The 20986-nt window shown below is 39.8% G+C and overlaps 2 protein-coding genes across 13 annotated transcripts in view; both read right to left on the reverse strand.

Annotated features, from left to right (window-relative positions):
• The window catches only part of snx14 (sorting nexin 14), a 28274-nt gene extending 24313 nt beyond the window's left edge, over positions 1 to 3961 (reverse strand). For both annotated transcript variants that reach the window (XM_020455405.2, XM_020455404.2), the window contains exons 1-4: positions 3746 to 3961; positions 3445 to 3594; positions 3108 to 3228; positions 2862 to 2938 (exon numbers count right to left, since the gene is read on the reverse strand). In XM_020455405.2, the coding sequence (XP_020310994.1) occupies positions 2862 to 2938; positions 3108 to 3228; positions 3445 to 3581 (335 nt within the window). In that variant the 5' untranslated portion in view covers positions 3582 to 3594; positions 3746 to 3961. The remainder of the gene's footprint in view (positions 1 to 2861; positions 2939 to 3107; positions 3229 to 3444; positions 3595 to 3745) is intronic.
• Positions 3483 to 19023, reverse strand: LOC109866638 (heterogeneous nuclear ribonucleoprotein Q-like). Of its 11 annotated transcripts, none has more exons than XR_004204713.1 (13): positions 17273 to 17294; positions 13812 to 13989; positions 12910 to 13028; positions 12719 to 12826; positions 12323 to 12436; positions 11894 to 12070; positions 11613 to 11748; positions 11273 to 11478; positions 10384 to 10533; positions 10162 to 10283; positions 8609 to 8960; positions 6923 to 7012; positions 3483 to 3594 (listed from the first exon to the last, which is right to left on the reverse strand). XR_004204713.1 is itself a non-coding variant. In XM_031800817.1 (12 exons), exons 1-12 carry the CDS (start codon positions 17537 to 17539, stop codon positions 6974 to 6976), a joined length of 1707 nt encoding a protein of 568 aa, XP_031656677.1. In that variant the 5' UTR covers positions 17540 to 17808; the 3' UTR covers positions 4337 to 6973. The 11 variants fall into 11 exon arrangements, 9 of the variants coding, with proteins under 9 accessions (XP_031656677.1, XP_020311001.1, XP_031656678.1 ...); XR_002251712.2 differs by having other exon boundaries at positions 6923 to 7015; XM_031800817.1 differs by lacking the exons at positions 3483 to 3594; positions 17273 to 17294 and adding an exon at positions 17537 to 17808 and having other exon boundaries at positions 4337 to 7015.
• Between the last annotated feature and the right edge of the window lie 1963 nt (positions 19024 to 20986).

Below are 20986 nucleotides of genomic sequence, written 5' to 3' on the forward strand. Positions count from 1 at the left end.
ACTGCACAGAGTCTCACAAGATCAGATATCAAAGACAAAGTGGTTCCAGTACGTAGTTCCTGAGTCTCTCAAAGCAAAAGTCCTGAAGGGTGTTCATGATCATGCAGGTCATCAGGGTCAGTTCAATTGCCTTAGCTAGACAGAGATTATTCTGGCTGCACCTTGACAGAGATGTTAGGGATTATGTCCGTGGTTGCCACTGTTGCATCGTCAGCAAGACAGTTGAGCCCGAGGGCAGGGCTCCACTGGAAAGTATCACCTTGACGGGGCCGCTACAACTGGTTTGTATCAATTTCTGGTCTGCTGAATGATCAAACAACAAGTTCATTGACATACTAGTGACAACAGATCACTTTACAAGAATGGCTCAAGCCTTTCCCTGCAGAGACCAATCAGCTAAGCAGGTGGCAAGAATCCTGTGGGATCGATACTTCTGTGTGTATGGATTTCCTGAGAGAATTCATAGTGACCGAGGAGCAAGTTTCGAGAGACAGTTGATCAGCGAGTTACAGAGAGTCTCTGGCGTGAGGAAGTCACACACAACACCGTATCACCTGATGGGGAATGGCAGCGTGGAATGTTTCAAATCGGACACTTGGCAGCATGATCCAAGCTCTAGCACCAAGCAAGACAGGCCGAGGCACCTGCAAACATTGGCGTTCATGTACAATTGCACCACCCATGAGAAAACAGGGTAAGCCCCCTTCTACCTGATGTATGGAAGGATCCCTCGTCTGCCAGTAAATGTGCTTTTCAGAAACACTGAACAATCCAGCTGTTACCAGTTACGACGAGTATGTGGTGTCGCTCTTCAAGGATCTGAAGGATGCTATGGTGATCGCACTGGAACATGTTGCAAAAGAACAGAACCGAAAAACAGATTTTATAACAGAAAGATCAAGGGGCCACCATAGAAGTTAGCGATCAAGTACTGTTGGCAAACAAGAAAGAAAGAGGCAAGTGGCAGACCGATGGGAATCGACAATATACACTACCCGTCAAAAGTTTAAGAAAACCCTTGAATGAGTAGGTTTTTATTTTTACTATTTTCTACATTGTAGAATAATAGTGAATACATCAAACTATGAAATAAGATATGGAATCATGTAGTAACCAAAATATATATGAGATCCTTCAAATAGACACCCTTTGCCTTGACAGCTATGCACATTCTTGGCATTCTCTCAGCCAGCTTCATGAGGTAGTCACCTTGAATACATTTCAATTAACAGGTGTGTCTTCTTAAAATTAAATTTGTGGAATTGATTTTCTTCTTAATGCATTTGAACCAATCAGTTGTGTTGTGACAAGGTATGGGGTGGTATACAGAAGATAGTCTTTTACCAAAGAGGGCTAAGTCCAAATTATGTCAAGAAAAGCTCAAATAAGCAATGAAAAACGACAGTCCATCATTAGTTTAAGACATGAACTTCAGTCAATGCGGAAATGTTCAAGTGCAGTCGCAAAAATCATCAAGCGCTATGATGAAACTGGCTCTCATAAGGACCGCCACAGGAAAGGAAGTCCCAGAGTTTCCTCTGCTGCAGAGGTGGAGTTACCAGCCCAAATAAATGCTACAGAGTTCAAGTAACAGACACATCAACTAATCAGAGGAGACTGTGTGAATCAGGCCTTCATGGTCAAATTGCTGCAAAGAAACCACTACTAAAGCTCGCCAAGAAACACGAGTAATGGACATTAGACCGGTGGAAATCTGTCCTTTGGTCTGATGAGTCCACATGAGAGATTTTTGGTTCCAACCACCGTGTCTTTGTGAGACAGAGTAGGTGAATGGATGATCTCCAGATGTGTGGTTCCCACCGTGAAGCATGGAGGAGGTGTAATGGTGTCAGGGTGCTTTAGTAGAGACACTGATTTATTTAGAATTCAAGTCACACTTAACCAGCATGGTAAAAGCATTCTGCAGCAATACGCCATCCCATCTGGTTTGCGCTTAGTGGGACTATAATTTGTTTTTCAACAGGACAATGACCCAACACACCTCCAGGCTTTATACGGGCTATTTGACCAAGAAGGAGAGGGATGGAGTGTTGCATCAGATGACCTGGCCTCCACAATCACCCGACCTAAACCCAATTGAGAAGGTTTGGGATGAGTTGGACCGCAGAGTGAAGGAAAAGCAGCCAAGAATTACTCAGCATATGTGGGAACTCCTTCAAGACGGTTTGAAAATCATTACAGGTGAAGCTGGTTGAGAGAATACCAAGAGTGTGCAAAGCTGTCATCAAGGCAAAGGGTGGCTACTTTGAAGAATCTCAAATATATTTTAATTTGTTTTAACACTTTTTGGGTTACTACATGATTCCAACTTTGATGGAGATTGCTAGGTGGGTTTGCAGTTGTTCTTTAGTTTAAACAGTGTTGTGTATGTATTTGCAACCCATCTGAACAGTACAGTTCCTTTCATGTGCCATATTTGATGACCCGGTCTTGTGACTGTCCAAAACATTAGGCTATTGTTCTGACGCACCCTTCTCTTTATTTTCAACTCTCCATTTCGCAGCTTTCATTATTGAATTAAACTGTGACAAAGTCCTCTTTGCCTCAGTGGATCAACATTAACTTTTCTGCCCAAGTTCCCAAAAGCATTTGGAGTGTATTTGGCTTTTGGGCCGAACACCAAATAAAAATAAATCAAGAAAAACATCAATGTAGGCAAACCTCAATGTAGCCGATAGAGATGAATTGTACAATAATTATACATTAGAAATTATGTTTTCTTTTTCTTTTTTAAAACCTGGCCGCGACCCACCCTTTACTTACACAATATTTAATGACCCTTAACATGCAGGGACTGCAGGTTATGAGTCAACCTCAACATCACTAGTGTGCTGACATACCTGTGACGTTTGCACTTTACTTTCCCACACACTGCACAGCTGTGTCCCAATGGAAACAGCTCCTGTTGCTCCTGCTGCTGTAGAAATAGAGGGAGATCCTAAAGCTACAAAACGTACTTTTGGATATCCTGCTGACAAATGGGAACTGACCCATTAGAAAAGTTAAGCAACTGAGTCACTTCACCACTGGAGTGACACTGCATTGCCCCCAACTACTGGTATTTGTGTATTTAACATTCAACTTACTTTGTTCTTGGGCTTCATGGTGAAGAGGATGTTGGGCAGGAGGGATTCTGTGCCGAGGGAGCAATAGAATGTAATCACTCCAGCCAGGAAGGACCAAAACACCATCAGAATGTGGAGATACCTGGAAGAAAAACCTGGTCAGACACATAATAGCTAGACGTCTGGTTATTAATACCGGAACTAAAAAATAAATTATGAAATTATGAGTTTAGACAGTGTGCTGAACTAACTTTTCCTGACACTCCAGAATGAGCAAGAGAACTTTAACTACAGGTACTTCAAATGACATTTAACATCCCACATGAACAAATATCCATTGTATGTCCACAAAACCTACCTATTAAGAAGTATAGTTGATGAAAGCATGAAAACCAGAAGAAAGCAAAAGACAGGATATTGACGTCCAACTTCCCTCAGGACATCAATTTGCAGTCCTTGCTTCAGATTCTCCAAATAAACTCGAATACGTTCCATTTTACAATGGGGTCTGTTGAAGTAAACATTAAAAAGCTAGATGGACACCCTAAACAAGTGATCAATAACACCAGCTAAAAATGTACTAGCTAGCTCTAACGTTATATAACGTTGGATGCGTATGCTAAAGTTAACAAGGAAGGCTCGCGACTTTAGCTACTTACTAATACACAATTTAATCCCATCAATTAGTACTTCAAACAGCGAACCATGTCATAATTTTGTTCAGGTTTCACATTGTTTTCTAATTTCTTCAACGATAGATCTTCCTTTTAATTATGTTTAGCACTTTTATTTCCCATTTCAGAAAGTATTGTGATTTCCTTGACGGATCGAGTTCCCTTAATCCGATGGTCGTCACTTCCGGTTCTAATCCTCACCACAGGAAGTGCCAGTAGACCAGAGCGGGAGGGATAGGCGAAGCTACTGGAAAATCTTTAGTACTGTAGTCTCAACTGGTAATTGCTTGTTATTCATAATCATAAACTATTTAATTTCCTAAACGAAATAGTATGTTTGAAAAGTAACACGAACTTTAGTGAAATTAAATTCATACCATTGCCGTAAATTCCATACCAAGGTGTGGTGCACAAAGCAGAATGTTGAATAGTTTGCGTTATTCCATAACATCTACATTTAAATGTATACAACCATGTTGGACGAATAGTCATAAATTGATCAAATATATTTTTATATTGTAAGACAGTGATGAAAATCAAGAACTTTATTTTAAAAATAAGTTACACGCGCCTCACTTTACAGTATAAAACAATTTATTTGCAAGAATGCAAAAACAATTGTTAGCCACCAACAACTGTTTAAACTGGTAACAGCTTTTCAGAGTCAACTGTGTACAAAACCTGATTAAGTGGTCTCCTTTATGCGATCCAGGAAATACATATTTTTATTTTATTTAAGCTGCAGTATCCCATTTGAACTGGATATACCAAGTCATATCCAGCTAACTCCGATACTAAATTACATGCTCAACATGATGCAGATTCAAGACACTTGTCACATGTGACGAAAAGGCAGCTCATAGATGTCGGATCGACATTCATGTTGTACATCATGATTAGGCAAATGTATGTACACAAAGTAGACTGATGTCTCTCAAACTTAAATGTGTATGCAACCTTCCAAATGGGTTGCCTGAAAACTCAGCGGCAACCAAAAGGAATGGATCATATACAAAATACTTACTATCCTATCCCAGAAAGAAAAAGGGACACTGCAATGCTTCTGAAAAAAGCATGTCTTTCCTTCAAGCTTTTACAAGTACCATTTTCCTAAACTATTATACAACCTGTAACTACATTATATGAATAAGCACATAGCCAATGCAGTTCAAACCATATGAAAGCAAGGTTTGTTCCTTCATTCTCTCATTATATGAGATTATTTAACATGCTCAGCTTGACTGTTGGCAGTGTTAGAATAACAGCATGCAGCATCTATAATAAACAAACTACATGGAACAAGCCCTGCTTTCATCAATTACGTTTCCATACTTACAGTAGACAGGGCAGTTTTATCCTCTGTACTGAGGTAATTTAACCGACCCTTTAAAGACAAGTTCTGAAAATAACCACTTTCCTGGAATGCCTGACCATTATGCCAGTTGGTTAAACCTAAAAACCCTCCTAAACATATTAAAACCAATCAAAATCAAAACATAATTAAATAGGTCTATTCCATCGTAAAGCTGCATTATGCATCAAAATATACATTGGTGTCAAGCTCCTCTGAGCCACTTCAAACTTAGACAAAGTGCAAAAGGCATAACTACATTTCGGGATGAACATTCCACTGGGAACTCAACATCTTCAATAGTAATTTTAAAATGGCATATTCTTTGGAGACATGGGGGAGGTGGCAAGCTTATAATAACAATGGCATGGCTGTGGTTTTGGATTTTCTGGAACCACACTTGCCGTGGATAATGAGCTTTCTGCACATGTGCAGTATTTTTTTTTTTTACATAACTTGCTGCCCACAGTAGTGTCTGCTCAGTGTTCCACTGCTGCTTCCACTTAATGTTGTAGCCTACACTATATACATATATGTTTTTTTTTGTCTATGCTTAAGACATGGCCAACATGTTCAAACTATGCTTTCCATGCCTCAAGCATGACTTAATGTAATTATTTTCAGGAGGGGTGTTACATGCAGCCGTCATGCTTTGTACAAACTGTGTCGGTTGGAACAGTTGTCTGTTGCAAACATAAGCAGTCTAGCGAGTCCATGTTCTTTTTAGCTGCTGAGTTAACATGCAGCTACTTAGGCAAGAATATCAAACACGAGCAAAACACACAGGCAGTCAAAATAGTGATTTAATGTTATTTTCTCATCGCAAACATTGGCTAGTTATTTTTTCCAGCAATCATCGATATGGCAGCATACTATGAAGATTATGACAAATAGTAGGCAGTCTAAGCAGTAGTTGACAAAACGACACAAGGAATAATCGCGCCGGGCGATGCAAAACACTCGGCCATTGTCAGACACTGGTTAACGGGTTAAAATACATGCTCACCTGTCCAGAGTTGAAACAGCTAGGACACCTACTCGTGCGGTACTTGAATTGTCATTGAAAAGCAAAATAGTAGTTAGTAGGGTCTGGGTGTGGTTGAAACGCAGATAATCTTTTGCCCCAAAGCAAAACTCAAGTGGGGAGTTCTAGTTCTATGCAGCAATTTAGGCAGCATATGAAACACAAGCAAGACACAGAGACGCAGTCTAATTAGCGATTTAATGTTATTTTCTCATCACAAGCATTGGCTAAGCAGGAGGCAGACAGGCAGTCAAAGTAGTAGTGTTCTCCCCCCCAGGAACTCTGGCTAGTGGCTACGATATGACTATAAAGCATTAGCCTACTTCACACAAAAACCTGACTGTTTTTTTCTCCAATGGAATGAATGTGTAAGGACTGCTTCCTGCTTGTGCAACTGCAATATCTGTTACAACAGACAATGGTTGTAATAGCCTTAATATATTTTGGGGGAACATTAGATCAAATCACTTTGGGGTTATTTCAGCTGTTCAGAAATATGAGAAAGTCATAGGCTACATCAGCATGGTCCAGAAGAGGGTGAGTAAAAAGAAAAACAGGAGGGGAGTGTGAGCAGCAGCTACAAAGTGTGCATAAAATAACATGCGCAGAATATGATCTGGATCGTTAGCTTTGAGAGGTTTTCAGAGGTGTGAAAACTCTATTTGCAGCAACGGTCTAAAAAGTCCAAGCAACAAGTGCCTTGAGTTTGCCCTTTTGATTATCTTCTAATCTGGCAGATATGCTCCTGTAAAGTTGGAATATCATTGGACCATTGAGTTGACCTTACCATCACTTCAATTGGCAGCTTCCAGTATAAGCCCACATAGCAGGTCAGTCTTCATAGTGACAGGTCAGGACCGGCCTCGACCACTTTTCCCTGCTAGTCAGGTAACAAAAGGACGCAATTAGAAGATAGATCACAACAGATGACCACATAACATCCAGCTAGCTACCCACAAGTAACTACAGAACACAGTCCAATGCACATTAAAAACAAGCAAATTAACTTGAGTAAGGAAAAAGCAAAGGGGTTTCTAGACATTCACCAAGACCTCTACACCCTTCAACTTCACATGCAACAAGGCTATGCCGTCAGGAAAAGGTAGAGCAGAACAGTGGCCTTGCTGTGTTATTTTAAAAGGTAACCAGATTCAAGTGGTTGGGATATGGAAAGATTGGTGGTTATGTCCAAACTACAAGCACTACGTACAGACAGTTGATGCATGCCAATTATTCCCATTGTTGCTTAATTTGATTGAGAAACACGTAAGATCCGTGTTAAGGCTACCAATGACTATATAGAGCCTTCGGGGACAAGAACATCTTCAAAGACTAATTCCTTAATAGCCAAAGGGATACATTTGAACTGGCCATCGGAGAAAGACTCCACTTTTCATGACATTTCTTTAAAACGGGAATCCATTTAATTTGGGCTACGAAATTGTGAAATCTAAATTGAGAATGTTCGAGATACGGTCTCGAATTAAAAAACAACTCAAATGGAGTATGTCTCTACACATACGTATCACTTGAATTGTGGAATATGCTGACTACTGAAATAAGTGATAACATTTTTTAGGGCATGCAAAAGTGAAGTTGCTGCATGTGGCAAACATAGGCAAACCTTTAGTTATTTTCTTCCGCAAGGAGCCTTAAATTTGAAGGCAATTTGAAGAGAGAATTTTCCGAAACATGAATTTGAAACACAATTTGAGGTTTTGTACACTTCTGCATGTATGTTTATTAAAAGCAGACAAATAGCAAAAAAAATACAAGCCAAAATGTAAAGCCCAATAAATAGGACTAGTCTTTTTTTTCTTCTTTTTTACAAGACACGCCATTTCCTAGCATTATCTTCTATAACATACAAATTGTGGTTTCATTTGTTTTAAGTAGGTACATGTTTAGGAGACATAAGTTTAGTTGCTGTTAGCTACTTAAAACATGGAATCACTAAAACATACATAAAACTACAGCCAAATAAAATAGCTGGATCACATGATTGCACATTTTTAAATCTTTAAACCTGATTATGGAAATCGCATTAATCAACTTTGAAAAAATAAAAACCAGTTAGTCAAAAACAGTTGGAAGTGTGACTACTGTTCAAGTACAAGCAGATTATTAAAATATATACAAGAAATCTTGCCAGATGTCAACAAATTGGAAAAAAAGTGAGGCAACCATATGGATTTAGGGCCAATCAGATCAAGTCTAAAAAAGGATTTGGAATTAAAGCCCTAATGTTCTACTTCCACTGTTGCCCAAAATAATCCTGATAAAACTCCTGGTTGTCAGATTTGTAACCATAGTTACCAGAATGATCACCACCTTGGAGCGGTTGCTGAGCAATGGGTTGAGAGCCCCAGTTCTGATTATTGGTTTGGCACCGCTTGGAATCTGGCTGATTGTACCCATCAGCTTTGCGCTTTCCTCCTACATTTCCACTGTGGTCACCCCTCACACCACGTACCCCGCCGCGGCCTCTCTGTTGCACACCTCCTCTGCTTGATCCTGGACCACCACGCGGGGAAAAGCCACCTCTTCCCCTGGGAGCGCCTGGCCTACCTCTGGCTGGGGATGCCCCCCTTGCACCTCTGCCACCTCTTCCTCTAGCGGGAGCCTGAAAGTCATCATAGCCGTAGTAGTCGTAGTCATAGTCGTATCCCCCGCGGTAGTTGGGATAATCATAACCATAATAATCGTCGTAATCATCGTAGCCATAATAGTCGGGTGGGTAAGAATAACCTCCCCTACCCCGGCCGCCTCTTGTGGGAGGGGGCAACTGAGGGGGGCCGTAGTTGTAATAATAATCATCATCATACCTATGGGAGAAACAAGCAGAACCTGGCAAAAATGTTCAAGGCACTGAACACACATGGACTCATTGTTCTGATTTGATCACTAAAGCCTTGTTCACACTGGCAGCTTAAAGTGACTCAATTAGAATCGGTTACTTTTCCTGCAGTCTGAACAGCCAAAAATCACATGAAATCAGATAATTCAAACCTTCATGTATATACTACCTCAATTGGCCAGACCAACCAGTGCCCCCCGTACATTGGCTAACCGGGCTATCTGCATGGTGTCCTGCCACGCCAACCCCTCTTTTACGCTACTCTCTATTTATCATATATGCATAGTCACTTTAATCATATCTACATACTACCTCAATCCGCCCCACTAACCGGTGCCTGTATGTAGCCTCGCTACTGTTATTTTACTGTTGTTTTTATTTCTTTACTTAACTATTGTTCACCTAATACCTTTTTTGCACTGTTGGTTAGAGCCTGTAAGTATTTCACTGTAAGGTCTACATCCGTTGTATTCGGCGCACGTGACAAATAAACTTTTATTTGAAACCACCTTCGTAGGTGGTTTGAAATCAGATACAAATCTGATTCCTGGCCATGCAACTTTTCTGAATGGTAAAATATGTTTTTTTTGTTTTTTTACTGTTATTAGGCATATATTGTTGCTTGTTAGCTGCTCTGTTGACAGTTTGACAAGATCAAACTGTCGGTAACTAGCTTGTTAATTGTTTACAAACAAATGAGTGAATGTGCTAGAAAGACAAACAGCTACCTAGCTAGATAGTTGCCTGCTGTGGCTAGCCAAAAAGAACTCATTTTAAAAGGCTTTAAGTGTTATTACACTATGACACTATTTGAACTTTCAAAGCAACTGGGAAACATCCATGGCAGGCATTGTTGTTACCTTAGCTTGCTACACAACTTCTGATTGATAGGAAGCACAGCCAAATCAGCCTACATCACTGCACACACACCTATCATTACTATGACAACTGGCATAGCCATGTCAGCAAATAACTGCCATCTGAACACCCACAAATCTGATTTGGTCACTTGTACCATGCCATTTTGACAGTCAGTACTCCAAAACGGATTTGAACATTAGGGCCTGCAGTGTAAACAAGGCTTTAGAATCAGTCATGCACCAATTTAAAAAAATTGGGCCTTGAAAAGTGGAGCGCAAAAAAATATATTTTGTAAAGCCATGTCTTACATGTTTGTTCTGGCTGCTTGTCTCTGAGCTTTGCGTTCCTTCCTCTTCTGATCAGGGGGCTTTGCAAAAACTATGTCAATGTGCTCTCCTTCCAGAACTTTGCCATTCATTTGAGCCAACGCCTGTGGAGATGATGGCAAACTACAGTCATCATACAATTACACTGTACACAATGTAATTTACTTACCAATGTTTTCTCATTATATACTCAATATAAAGTACCTCGACTGCAGCGTCCCTCTCATCAAAATGAACGAAGGCGTAATCTTTCAGCTTTTTCACTCGCTCCAGTTTACCAAACTGGCCGAAGGATTTTTCAAGTATTTCTTCCGTAACACTGTTCGCAAGGTTTCGGACAAACAAAACTTTCACCTGTGGGTTGAAATGCACAATGAGTAACGTGTTAAGATCTTCAACTACATGGGTTACACACAGGCATCAGTGTGATCTGCACCCACTTAAAGACTAGTGGTTGTATTTTGTTAAATTAAAGACATCAAAGGTTGATCAAGCATCAACTGCAAGCCTATAAAGCGAGACTTCAGGTTGGAAATTTATCAAATGAAAATCTCCAGTGTTGCTTACAGTTGACGTAAAACCAGTTTGAAAATCTATGACAAGACTTGAAAATGGCTGTCCAGCAATGATCAACCAACTTGACAGAGCTCGAAGAATATTAAAAATAATAATGTGCAAATATTGTACAATCCATGTGTGCAAAGCTCTTAAGAGACTTACCCAGAAAAACTCTGTTGTAAATCTGTGCCAAAGGTGATTCTAACATGTGTTTCTTACATGGGTGCGACTACATATGTAAATGTTATAACGGCTTTCATTTTCAATAAATTTGCTAACATTTCTAAAAATGTGTTTTCACTTTGTCATTATGGGGTATTGTGTGCAGATGGGTGAGAAATCTATTTAATCCATTTTGAATTCAGGCTGTAACAAAATGTGGAATAAGTCGAGGAGTATGAATACTTTCTGAAGGCACTGTATATAGTGCACTACTGTTGAGCAGGTCCAATGGGCCCTGGTCAAAAGCAGTGCACTATATAGGGAATAGGGTGCCCTTTGGGACATAACACATTGTAGTCAGCAGATCACTTACCTTGGCCATAACCTCTGGATCTGGGTTCTCGATGGGGTCTGCCCATTCCACAGTAACCACGTTCCCCCACACTTTCACCTTGCCACTCATTAGCCTGCGTCTGGCCTGAGCAGCAGTTTTATGGTCCTCGTATTCCAAAAAGCAAAAACCTCTGTTCTTCTTTTTGTCATCTGGCTGATGGTACAGTATGACATCATTAAGACCCTCTGTTAGAAATAGAAAAAGTTAAGCGAGGTTTGAGCAAAATGTGATCATGTATTTAGTTACAACTACAAGACATGTCGTTGACAAAATCAAATGAAAAGTACCCATCTCACCCATCAACAAAGATCTTTCTTACCTGTGACTTTAGCAAACTCCTCCACAATCTGTTCTTTCGTTTTACTCTTGGGGATGGAGCCGACGAACAGCCGGTTATTGGCAACAGATATACACACTCCAATGTGTTTGCCGGGGCGTATTTCATGATTATTACACTGGGGAAAGAGGAACTCATCAACCAGTGTGACAAGGATAAATATGAAACAGCCATGGCACAGACTATGCCAAAGTTCATACTTCCAAACTGACTGATTAGGCTGAAGAGACAGACCATAACTGGAAGCATGGGGAGACACTGACCAGGTTTACAGCCTCCGAGGCAGCCTCTTTAGTGCATAAGGTGACAAAGGCGTAGCCCCTGTTCAAGCCACTCAGGGGGTCCATCATTAGACGTAGATCCCAGATAGGTCCCGCCTTCTCAAAGAGTGGCACCAGCTCATCCTCAAACAAGTCTCGAGGAATTTTCCCAACAAATATCTGCAAAGGGAGGTCATGAAACAAGTCATGAAAAAACATTTGTGAGCAGCTAAGAAAGTGGTCAGTTCTGGAAATGTAAAATATTTATGGGAATTTTTAAACATTTGGCCCAGTCAGATCTTAGCGGTAAGCTCTCAGTGCAACAAGAGTCACTCCAGAATTACAAACGTCATCATAAGGCCAAACAGAGATTTGTCGACATTTGAATGTCTTATTCTAAATTGTTTGTTCGCTGAAAGATAAAGACCTTACCTCTGTTCCAATAGTGGGTTGAGCACCTGAATACACAGACTCTGGGGGGGGCCCTCCATACTTCCGCTGACCCGTTGTCACATCAAGTGTATAGATGGTTCTATCAAGCAGAGCCTGTCATTATCAAAATAAAAAATATTGAATGTTGCTGTAACCACACACAGACACCGCTTGATTTTCACACAACCACAATAAATCAGCTATGCAAAAAATGTGACCGCGTAGCCTAAACTGACAGACTTATGTAACATTGGTATAATACTCAGACGAGCTAAGTCAAGATCAAGTCGGCCAACAAATGAGCAAGACTCTTACAATTGGCTAAGCCAAGATATTGGAAAAGAGTTATGCCTTCATCTCTACAAAGAGTAAACTTCATTCCTGGTGTTGACATACTTTTATTTTCGCCTCAACTGGTCCTTTCGTGGAATCTGAAACTTTGGTTCCTTGCTTCTCCCTCTGTCTATAAGTCTTCATTACTCCACAGAGGAAGGCACTTTTGTTCTGAAAAGGAAAGTTGAAGCTTTTAGTACTCCCCGCGTATCATTAAATCATCCTCAACTAAGTGTAACGCAGTGGCCACTTACTTGCACGTGCGACAGATCACTTTCCTTAAATTCAAGCAGGACTTGTAGAGCACCTTCTTCGTTAAATTCTTTCAATGCTTCAATAGCCCTTTCATCTAGGTCACTGTGCGATACCAAGCCTGTAGAAGGGCGACATTTCAAATATAACCACTGTTTGCAAATGAAATCACAAAGAACTCATGGGATTATGTCCAATCAGATCTTAGCGGTAAACCATCACAGCAATGTTGAGTTGCTCCAGTATTTGAGTATAGAGATCATCATGTGGACAACCAAAACCCCCCAAAATTATCAACATTGCCAGAAATAGTAACCAGACAGGCTAGTTGTACATTATAAAATATGAAGAATAATGATTTATGCTTACAGAAACCAAGGAAATGCACACGAACAAGCTAATCAAAGGAGGGGAAAAGTATCTTGCTAACAGCACCCACACCCAAAGCATTCATCCTACTGCATGAACCAGGTCAGCTGTACATGCACAAGTCAATTCAGACATCTGAAAATCCCCACTACGCTTTTCTTTTGCTCCCCCCGGAGACCATATCAAGACAACACAACACCCCCATCCTTAAATAAAGACATGCTGCGGAACGTTGGTTGGCAACTACAAAGCATATTTTAAAGCTCCCGCTTTGGGCTGGATGTGTCAATGTGTAGTTTATACATGCATAACCTATTAGCAGAATTAGTGTTAACGAGCTTTGCTATGGCTAACTCTACCCAAACACAATGGAATCAAATTCACAGTTCTTTGTTATGGTGGGGATAGCTTAGTTTGTAAATATATCACACAAAGTTGCTAAGGTAAATAAATACAAGTTTCTAATAGAAATACAAACTAAAAAGGAAGAACATGACAACAAAAAACAGTTATGTTATGCTTAACATGCACTTACCTGCTATGTAAATTGCATCTAGTTTTTCTGCAACTTTCTGTGGTAAACCAGCATCTAATAAAGTCTGGAAATTGTCTGAATGGATAACTTCAGCTGTAGTTGTGTCCACTTCAGTTATATCTATTGGTTCCTCTGTACTATTCCCATTTACATGATCAGTCGTCTGATCGGTCGCCATCTGTTTAATGCAATGATGAGTAAAATTATTTGAATGACTGTTCCAATAACAGTTAAGCACCTACTGCACTTAGCCAATTCAAATAAGCAAAACATAACTTTCAGGCATAACATCATTGCTTGCCTGGAAATCCGAAGTTGAATTGCATTGAATATTATGTCGGACAGAAATTTGTGTTTGACTCGGGAAAGTTTCCTCCCTCTACAAGCCAGAGTGTTTAATAAAATTATATTTTAACGTACTTTACAGTTTGTCTGTGCAGTTGATCCTTTTGGCGGCAGCAATGTGAGACAATATATTCACAGGAATGTACAATTACATCAACTCTGTAAAGTGCTGGTAGTGTTCAGATCTCTGAAGCATGCACAGAACCATGTAAACGAGCTCGACAAGTATGCATGCATCTCCTGCATATATCTTTTATATTGTGCGCAAGCTTTCAGATTAATGATTTCTTCATTTCAGACAAATGGTACTGCTATGGGATCCCCCATGGCTCCTAACTACGCTAATTTGTATGTGGGTTACATGGCGAAACGGTCTATTTTCAATCCTCTCAAAAATGTTTTCTTGCCTAACATCAGTATTTGGAAACGGTATATTGATGATATTTTTGTTCTGTGGAGTGGTGATGCAAAACAGCTCCAGGCGTTCCATGCTTTTCTTAACTCCTGTTCTGAGCATCTAAAATGTACTATGCAATCTGATACATGTCAAATTAGTTTTCTCGATCTTCTGATCTTGTGTGAAGATAATGTTCTATACACTGATCTTTACAGGAAACCTACCGATCGTAAGTTTGTTGAGGGCTGATAGTTGTCACCCACTTACTTCCCTTGAAAAACAGTTTGCCCTACAGCCAATTCTGTCGAATCAATATAATTTGTAAAAAAAACAATCAGATTTAGACATTAATATGGCTGAGACGCAAAGAAATTTCAAGGGGAGGGGGTACAAAAATGGTCAGATGAATAATGCCACTGAGAAAATTCAAAACATGACCTTTTTTTTATTGTTTTAAGATAAGTTTAATGCTAGCTAGCAACTTAACTTGGCTTACTGCTTCCGCGTAACAGGCAGGCTCCTCGTGGAGTGCAATGAGAGGCAGGTGGTTAGTGCGCTGCACTGTTAACTGTAAGGTTGCAAGATCGAATCCCCGAGCTGACAAGGTAAAAATCTGTCGTTCTGCCCCTGAACAAGACAGTTAACACACCGTTCCTAGGCCATCATTGAAAATAAGAATGTGTTCTTAACTGACTTGCCTAGTTAAATAAGATTAAATAAAAGGTGAAAAAAAAAAAAACACATCGGCCAAATCGGTGTCTAACAAAACCGATTTCCGATTGTTATGAAAACTTGAAATCGACCCTAAATAAAATCAGCCATTCTGATGAATCGGTCAACCTCTAATTCAAAGTGATCTGAACAAATTGAGGGAATCGTTCAAACATTGGCACATTCTAAGATCCGATGATAGTATCAGTAATGTGGTTTCTGTCCCTATATTCTCGCAGGGCAGAAACCTCAGAGATCAACAGGTAAACTCTGATTTACCACCCCAAGATATCCCTGCACAACGTGTATTTGCTCCCTTACTGGATGGAAACTACAAGTGTAATGGCTGTGCTCAATGTAATGGCACTTATAAATGTAGATCCTTCAAACACCCCCAAACAGGGAAACAGATCCCAACCAAAGGTGTTATCGCGTGCTCCACTAAGGCAGTTATTTATCTTATAACTTGTCCTTGTAGTAAAAAATTGTGGTTAAAACAAAGTGCAAATTAAAAGTACGTATCTTGGAGCATCGTAGCACCACTAGGCGCAAAAGCTTGACTTACCCAGAATGCGGCCCACTTTTTTTGGAAGAAAACCACTCGATTTCGTCTCTACTTTATATTGGCATCGAACATGTCACCCTCCCTAGGAAAGGGGGTGACCTCGACAATTTATTGTTAAAACGAAAGGCTGCTTGAATCTTTAATTTAAAGACCCTTGCTCCCTTCGGTCTCAACTTAGACTTTTATCGGAAGCCATTCTTGTGATTATGCTATTGTAAATGTTTGTAGGCTTATGTAGCCAAATTGTATCTATGATCGTACACTATCCATTTATGTTTTTTGTATGCTATTTTAATATGTAAATTAACCAATGATATCAGGCCACACCCGGCCATTATTACAGACCTGTGTGTCTTTTGACACTATATGAGTCATCCCGCAGTGTTGTCACTATACCCTGATGAAGACAGCTTGTCTGTCGAAACGTTAGCCATAAATATTTTTGCATCTGAGCTCCTAGATTGTGAGGCTCTCCTTAATTTTTAAAAAGTGTTCCACTCCCCTAGCCAGCAACTCGCCTAAATAGGTGTGCGTTTCTTTAGCCTCTAGAATCTGAATGCACTACCAGCGCTCTGAAAAGTTGATGTAATTATACATTCCTAATGGCAAAAATACCAACCGGTAAAGTATGTTAAAATAGAATTTTATTCAACATTCGAAACTGATTCAAAAGCTCATTTCTGTCCAACATAGAATTCAATGTAATTCAACGTTAGGTTCAGGCCACATTGCATACAAATAAGCATTTAATTCATTGTCCTGGTAAGTTTAGTGCACAGGTGACAAATCAACCCGCCTATGCTCATGCTAATCACGAAACTACTACAATGAAGACAAATAGCTAACGTTATGATAAAAGCCATCAGTTATGTTACGTCGATGGTCTCGTTTTAGCTAGCTACTATAGGGCCTGAACAATTTGTCAGGACACCAGGCATTATACTGAACATATTGATACTTAACTGAATTGGGAGTCATTGGTTTACCATTAACTACATTCAGTTAGCTAACTAACATTTGGTTTGAGTTGTTGGACTACCAATTCGAGTAGAACCAGCTAGTTACTTACTGTAGTTAACGTTACACGTGCTTTTGTGCACAACGATATTTTTTTCTGGCGAAGCTCTTACGGTCTGCTACTTAATTAGCTTCCAATGCATTGTTAAACAAGCCAGCCAGTGCAGCTTAACTACGTTAGAAAACGTTACTGTAACGTACATGGAAACAATTAACGCTAGTTAAATAGTTGTCAAGAAATGCTTGAATGTCAGTTAAATGTTAACGACTTAGCTAACTATGTTAAGACTTCAGTGTTTGCAATCCCGTTAACCAACCCATGCGAGACATCCACGCCGCGTAGCCAATGCTAGCCATAGTTCTACGTAACCGGTTACTAGCTAAAGCGAATAACAAGTTAACGTTAGCTAGTAAACGTTAGTTAACCTTTGTCATGCGTTTCACGTCTGCAATATCTCACCGCTTCCGCAACGCTAGTGGATCTACTCAATTGGCGCCGGCCTGGTCTCCAGGCGCAAAATAACTAGCCAACCCTGTAATTCATTTTCAAAATGTCGAGTAGGACTCTTAGGAGTAACGTTTAACGTTACTTTGCTAGCTAACCACTTTCCACATTGTTTTAAAAATACAGTCAGAACAAAAGTCTCCTATCCGCGTGAATTCACCAGTTAACACCATGTAAATACTTACCATTCGATAGTTCACCAAGGTGCACGTTGCTGATTTTGTCTGATTTCAGGGTGTTAAATTTTTTATTTTTTTAACTACGATTCCCGGCATAAGGTTAGGTCAGGCTCCTGTCCGGATAATGAAAAATGGCGGCTACTTGACTGTAAAATGCGAGTGTGTTGTCACTAGTTTACCTCAGCCACAAAGTCAAACGGACTAATGTTTTTTTATCTTAATTTCAAATTTAGGTTAGGCATATGGTTAGATTTAGTCAGGTTTGACTAAATTAATTTTGTATAAATGGGCGGGGTTTATGACTTTAGCTGTGGTAACTAATGACGTGCTCTCAGAGTGCTTCTACATTATGGGGTTTCAGCAACTGCTAACCACGGGCTTGGTGTATTTTCGCTTGGGTGGGAGCATGCACCTTTTGGCACAGAACAGAAGCAATGGCATAGTAACTTTATTTTTCTAGAACAAACGGAGACAAAGGTGTTAAATATTTAAGGCATCATAGCTATCTTCATCACTCTTCATGTCCCATGAATTAGTTATTATCACAAGAAAAGGTATCAGGGCATATGGACCCAAATAAAAGTGTATTTAGAAAGTATTCACACCTGGACTTTTTCCACGTTTTGTTTTACAGACTGAATTTTGAATTGATTAAATTTAGATTTTTTTGTCACTGACCTATACACAATACCCCAAAATGTTAACGTGGAATTTGTTTTGACATATTGCTTAAATGAAAAGCTGGAATGTCTGAAATCAATATTCAACCCCTGTTTGATATGGCAAGCCTAAATAAATGTAGGTGTAACCCCACCACAGGCAAAATCCTAAAGGTTAACCTAGTACAGTCTGCTTTCCACCAGACACTGGGAGATGAATTCACCTTTCAACTGGACAATTACCTAAAACAGAAGGCCAAATCTAAACTGGAGTTGCTTACCAAGTTAGTTTTGACTTAAATCTAGGCAAGACCTGAAAATGTTTGTCTAGCAATGATCAACAACCAATTTGACCGAGCTTGATTAAAGAATAATGGCCAAATGTTGTACAATCCAGGTTTGGAATGCTCTTACACCGAACCTAAACCTGCTGCGCACGCGCTTATCGTGCATAAATGTATTTTGTCCCCCTACACCAAACGCGATCACGACACGCAGGTTAAAATATCAAAACAAACTCTGAACCAATTACATTAATTTGGGGACAGGTCGAAAACCATTAAACATGTATGGCAATTTAGCTAGCTTGCTGTTGCTAGCTAATTTGTCCTGGGATATAAACATTGAGTTGTTATTTTACCTGAAATGCACAAGGACCTCTACTCCGACAATTAATCCACACATAAAACGGCCAACCGAATCGTTTCTAGTCTTCTCTCCTCCTTCCAGGCTTTTTCATCTTTGAACTGATATGGTGATCCAGCTATACTTTCATTAGTATTACCACGGCAACAAAGTTCGTCTTTCAATCACCCACGTGGGTATAACCAATGAGATGGCAAGCGGGTACCTGCTTCTATAAACCAATGAGGAGATGGGAGAGGCAGGATTTTCAGCCCAAAATCTGCGTCAGAAATAGAAAGGAGTTCTATTTTATCCCTTGGCATTGCAGACACTCGCACAATAATTAAATAACATGGATTTCTAAATGTATTTCCGGCATGTTATACCCAGAAAGGCACATAGCTGTAATCACTGCCAAAGGTGATAGTAACATGTATTGACTCAGGGGCTGAATACTTATCTAATCAATATACTGTATAAAAGTGGAATTTTTCTTCCACTTTGACAGAGTATTTTGTGTAGATCGTTAACAAAAATGACAATTAAATCCATGTTAATCCCACTTTGTAACACAACAAAATATGGGATAAATCAAGGGGTGTGAATACTTTCTGAAGGCACTGTAGGTGGAGTTATGTAATCTTCAGAACAGCCAGACAAATAACCATTTCAAAAGCATTATTTTTCAAGGCTTCACATAATTTCGTAAAGAAATGTAAATTATTCTGGACAACACAACCATCATTTCATATTACATTATGCAGTGCTAGTACTGATCCTTAGAGCTAATTTAATCTCATTCAGGTTTATGCCTCCGTCTCACGGTCAGATGAATTGGATTCAGATTAAGTCAGACAAAGAGTCAAATAAATCAGACATTTTAGATGATGAGTCAGACGAGGCCAACAATGCATCCAATTTAATATCTGAATCGCTTTCAGACTCTGTCTCAGATAAAGAGATCCTGATCCTTGATGGGGACTGTCTTCTGCTTGACTGGTTGGCTTATGGTGCTCGAGGCTTCCGACTCAGCCAGTGCAGTTCTGGAAGCACGTTCAGGTGCATCCTCCTATACAATTTGGTCTGTACTGTTCAGCTCATTAACTGGTACAGTGGGGCAAAAAGTATTTAGTCAGCCACCAATTGTGCAAGTTCTCCCACTTGAAAAGATGAGAGAGGCCTGTAATTTTCATCATAGGTACACTTCAACTATGACAGACAAAATTAGGGAAAAAAATCCAGAAAATCACATTGTAGGATTTTTTATTTGTTTATTTGCAAATTATGACGGAAAATAAGTATTTGGTCAATAACAAATCAAATCAAATCAAATTTTATTTGTCACATACACATGGTTAGCAGATGTTAATGCGAGTGTAGCGAAATGCTTGTGCTTCTAGTTCCGACAATGCAGTAATAACGAACAAGTAATCTAACTAACAATTCCAAAAAAACTACTGTCTTATACACAGTGTAAGGGGATAAAGAATATGTACATAAGGATATATGAATGAGTGATGGTACAGAGCAGCATAGGCAAGATACAGTAGATGATATCGAGTACAGTATATACATATGAGATGAGTATGTAAACCAAGTGGCGTAGTTAAAGTGGCTAGTGATACATGTATTACATAAGGATGCAGTCGATGATATAGAGTACAGTATCTACGTATGCATATGAGATGAATAATGTAGGGTAAGTAACATTATATAAGGTAGCATTGTTTAAAGTGGCTAGTGATATATTTACATCATTTCCCATCAATTCCCATGATTAAAGTGGCTGGAGTAGAGTCAGTGTCATTGACAGTGTGTTGGCAGTAGCCACTCAATGTTAGTGGTGGCTGTTTAACAGTCTGATGGCCTTGAGATAGAAGCTGTTTTTCAGTCTCTCGGTCAAAAGTTTATCTCTATACTTTGTTATATACCCTTTGTTGGCAATGACAGAGGTCAAATGTTTTCTGTAAGTCTTCACAAGGTTTTCACACACTGTTGCTGGTATTTTGGCCCATACCTCCATGCAGATCTCCTCTAGAGCAGTGATGTTTGGGGACTGTTGCTGGGCAACACGGACTTCCAACTCCCTCCAAAGATTTTCTATGGGGTTGAGATCTGGAGACTGGCTAGGCCACTCCAGGACCTTGAAATGCTTCTTACGAAGCCACACTAT

The sequence above is a fragment of the Oncorhynchus kisutch genome, linkage group LG21 (assembly GCF_002021735.2).
Source record: "Oncorhynchus kisutch isolate 150728-3 linkage group LG21, Okis_V2, whole genome shotgun sequence".
Classification (NCBI taxonomy): Eukaryota; Metazoa; Chordata; class Actinopteri; order Salmoniformes; family Salmonidae; genus Oncorhynchus; species Oncorhynchus kisutch.

What these genes read in the sequence shown, in the direction of transcription:
- LOC109866638 (XM_020455406.2), bottom strand. An exon ending in GGAGTTTGCTAAAGTCACAG is followed by an intron (nt 11,479 to 11,612) that starts GTAAGAAAGATC and finishes TATTTCTAACAG; the next exon opens with AGGGTCTTAATGATGTCATA. An exon ending in AGAGGGACGCTGCAGTCGAG is followed by an intron (nt 10,284 to 10,383) that starts GTACTTTATATT and finishes TCATCTCCACAG; the next exon opens with GCGTTGGCTCAAATGAATGG.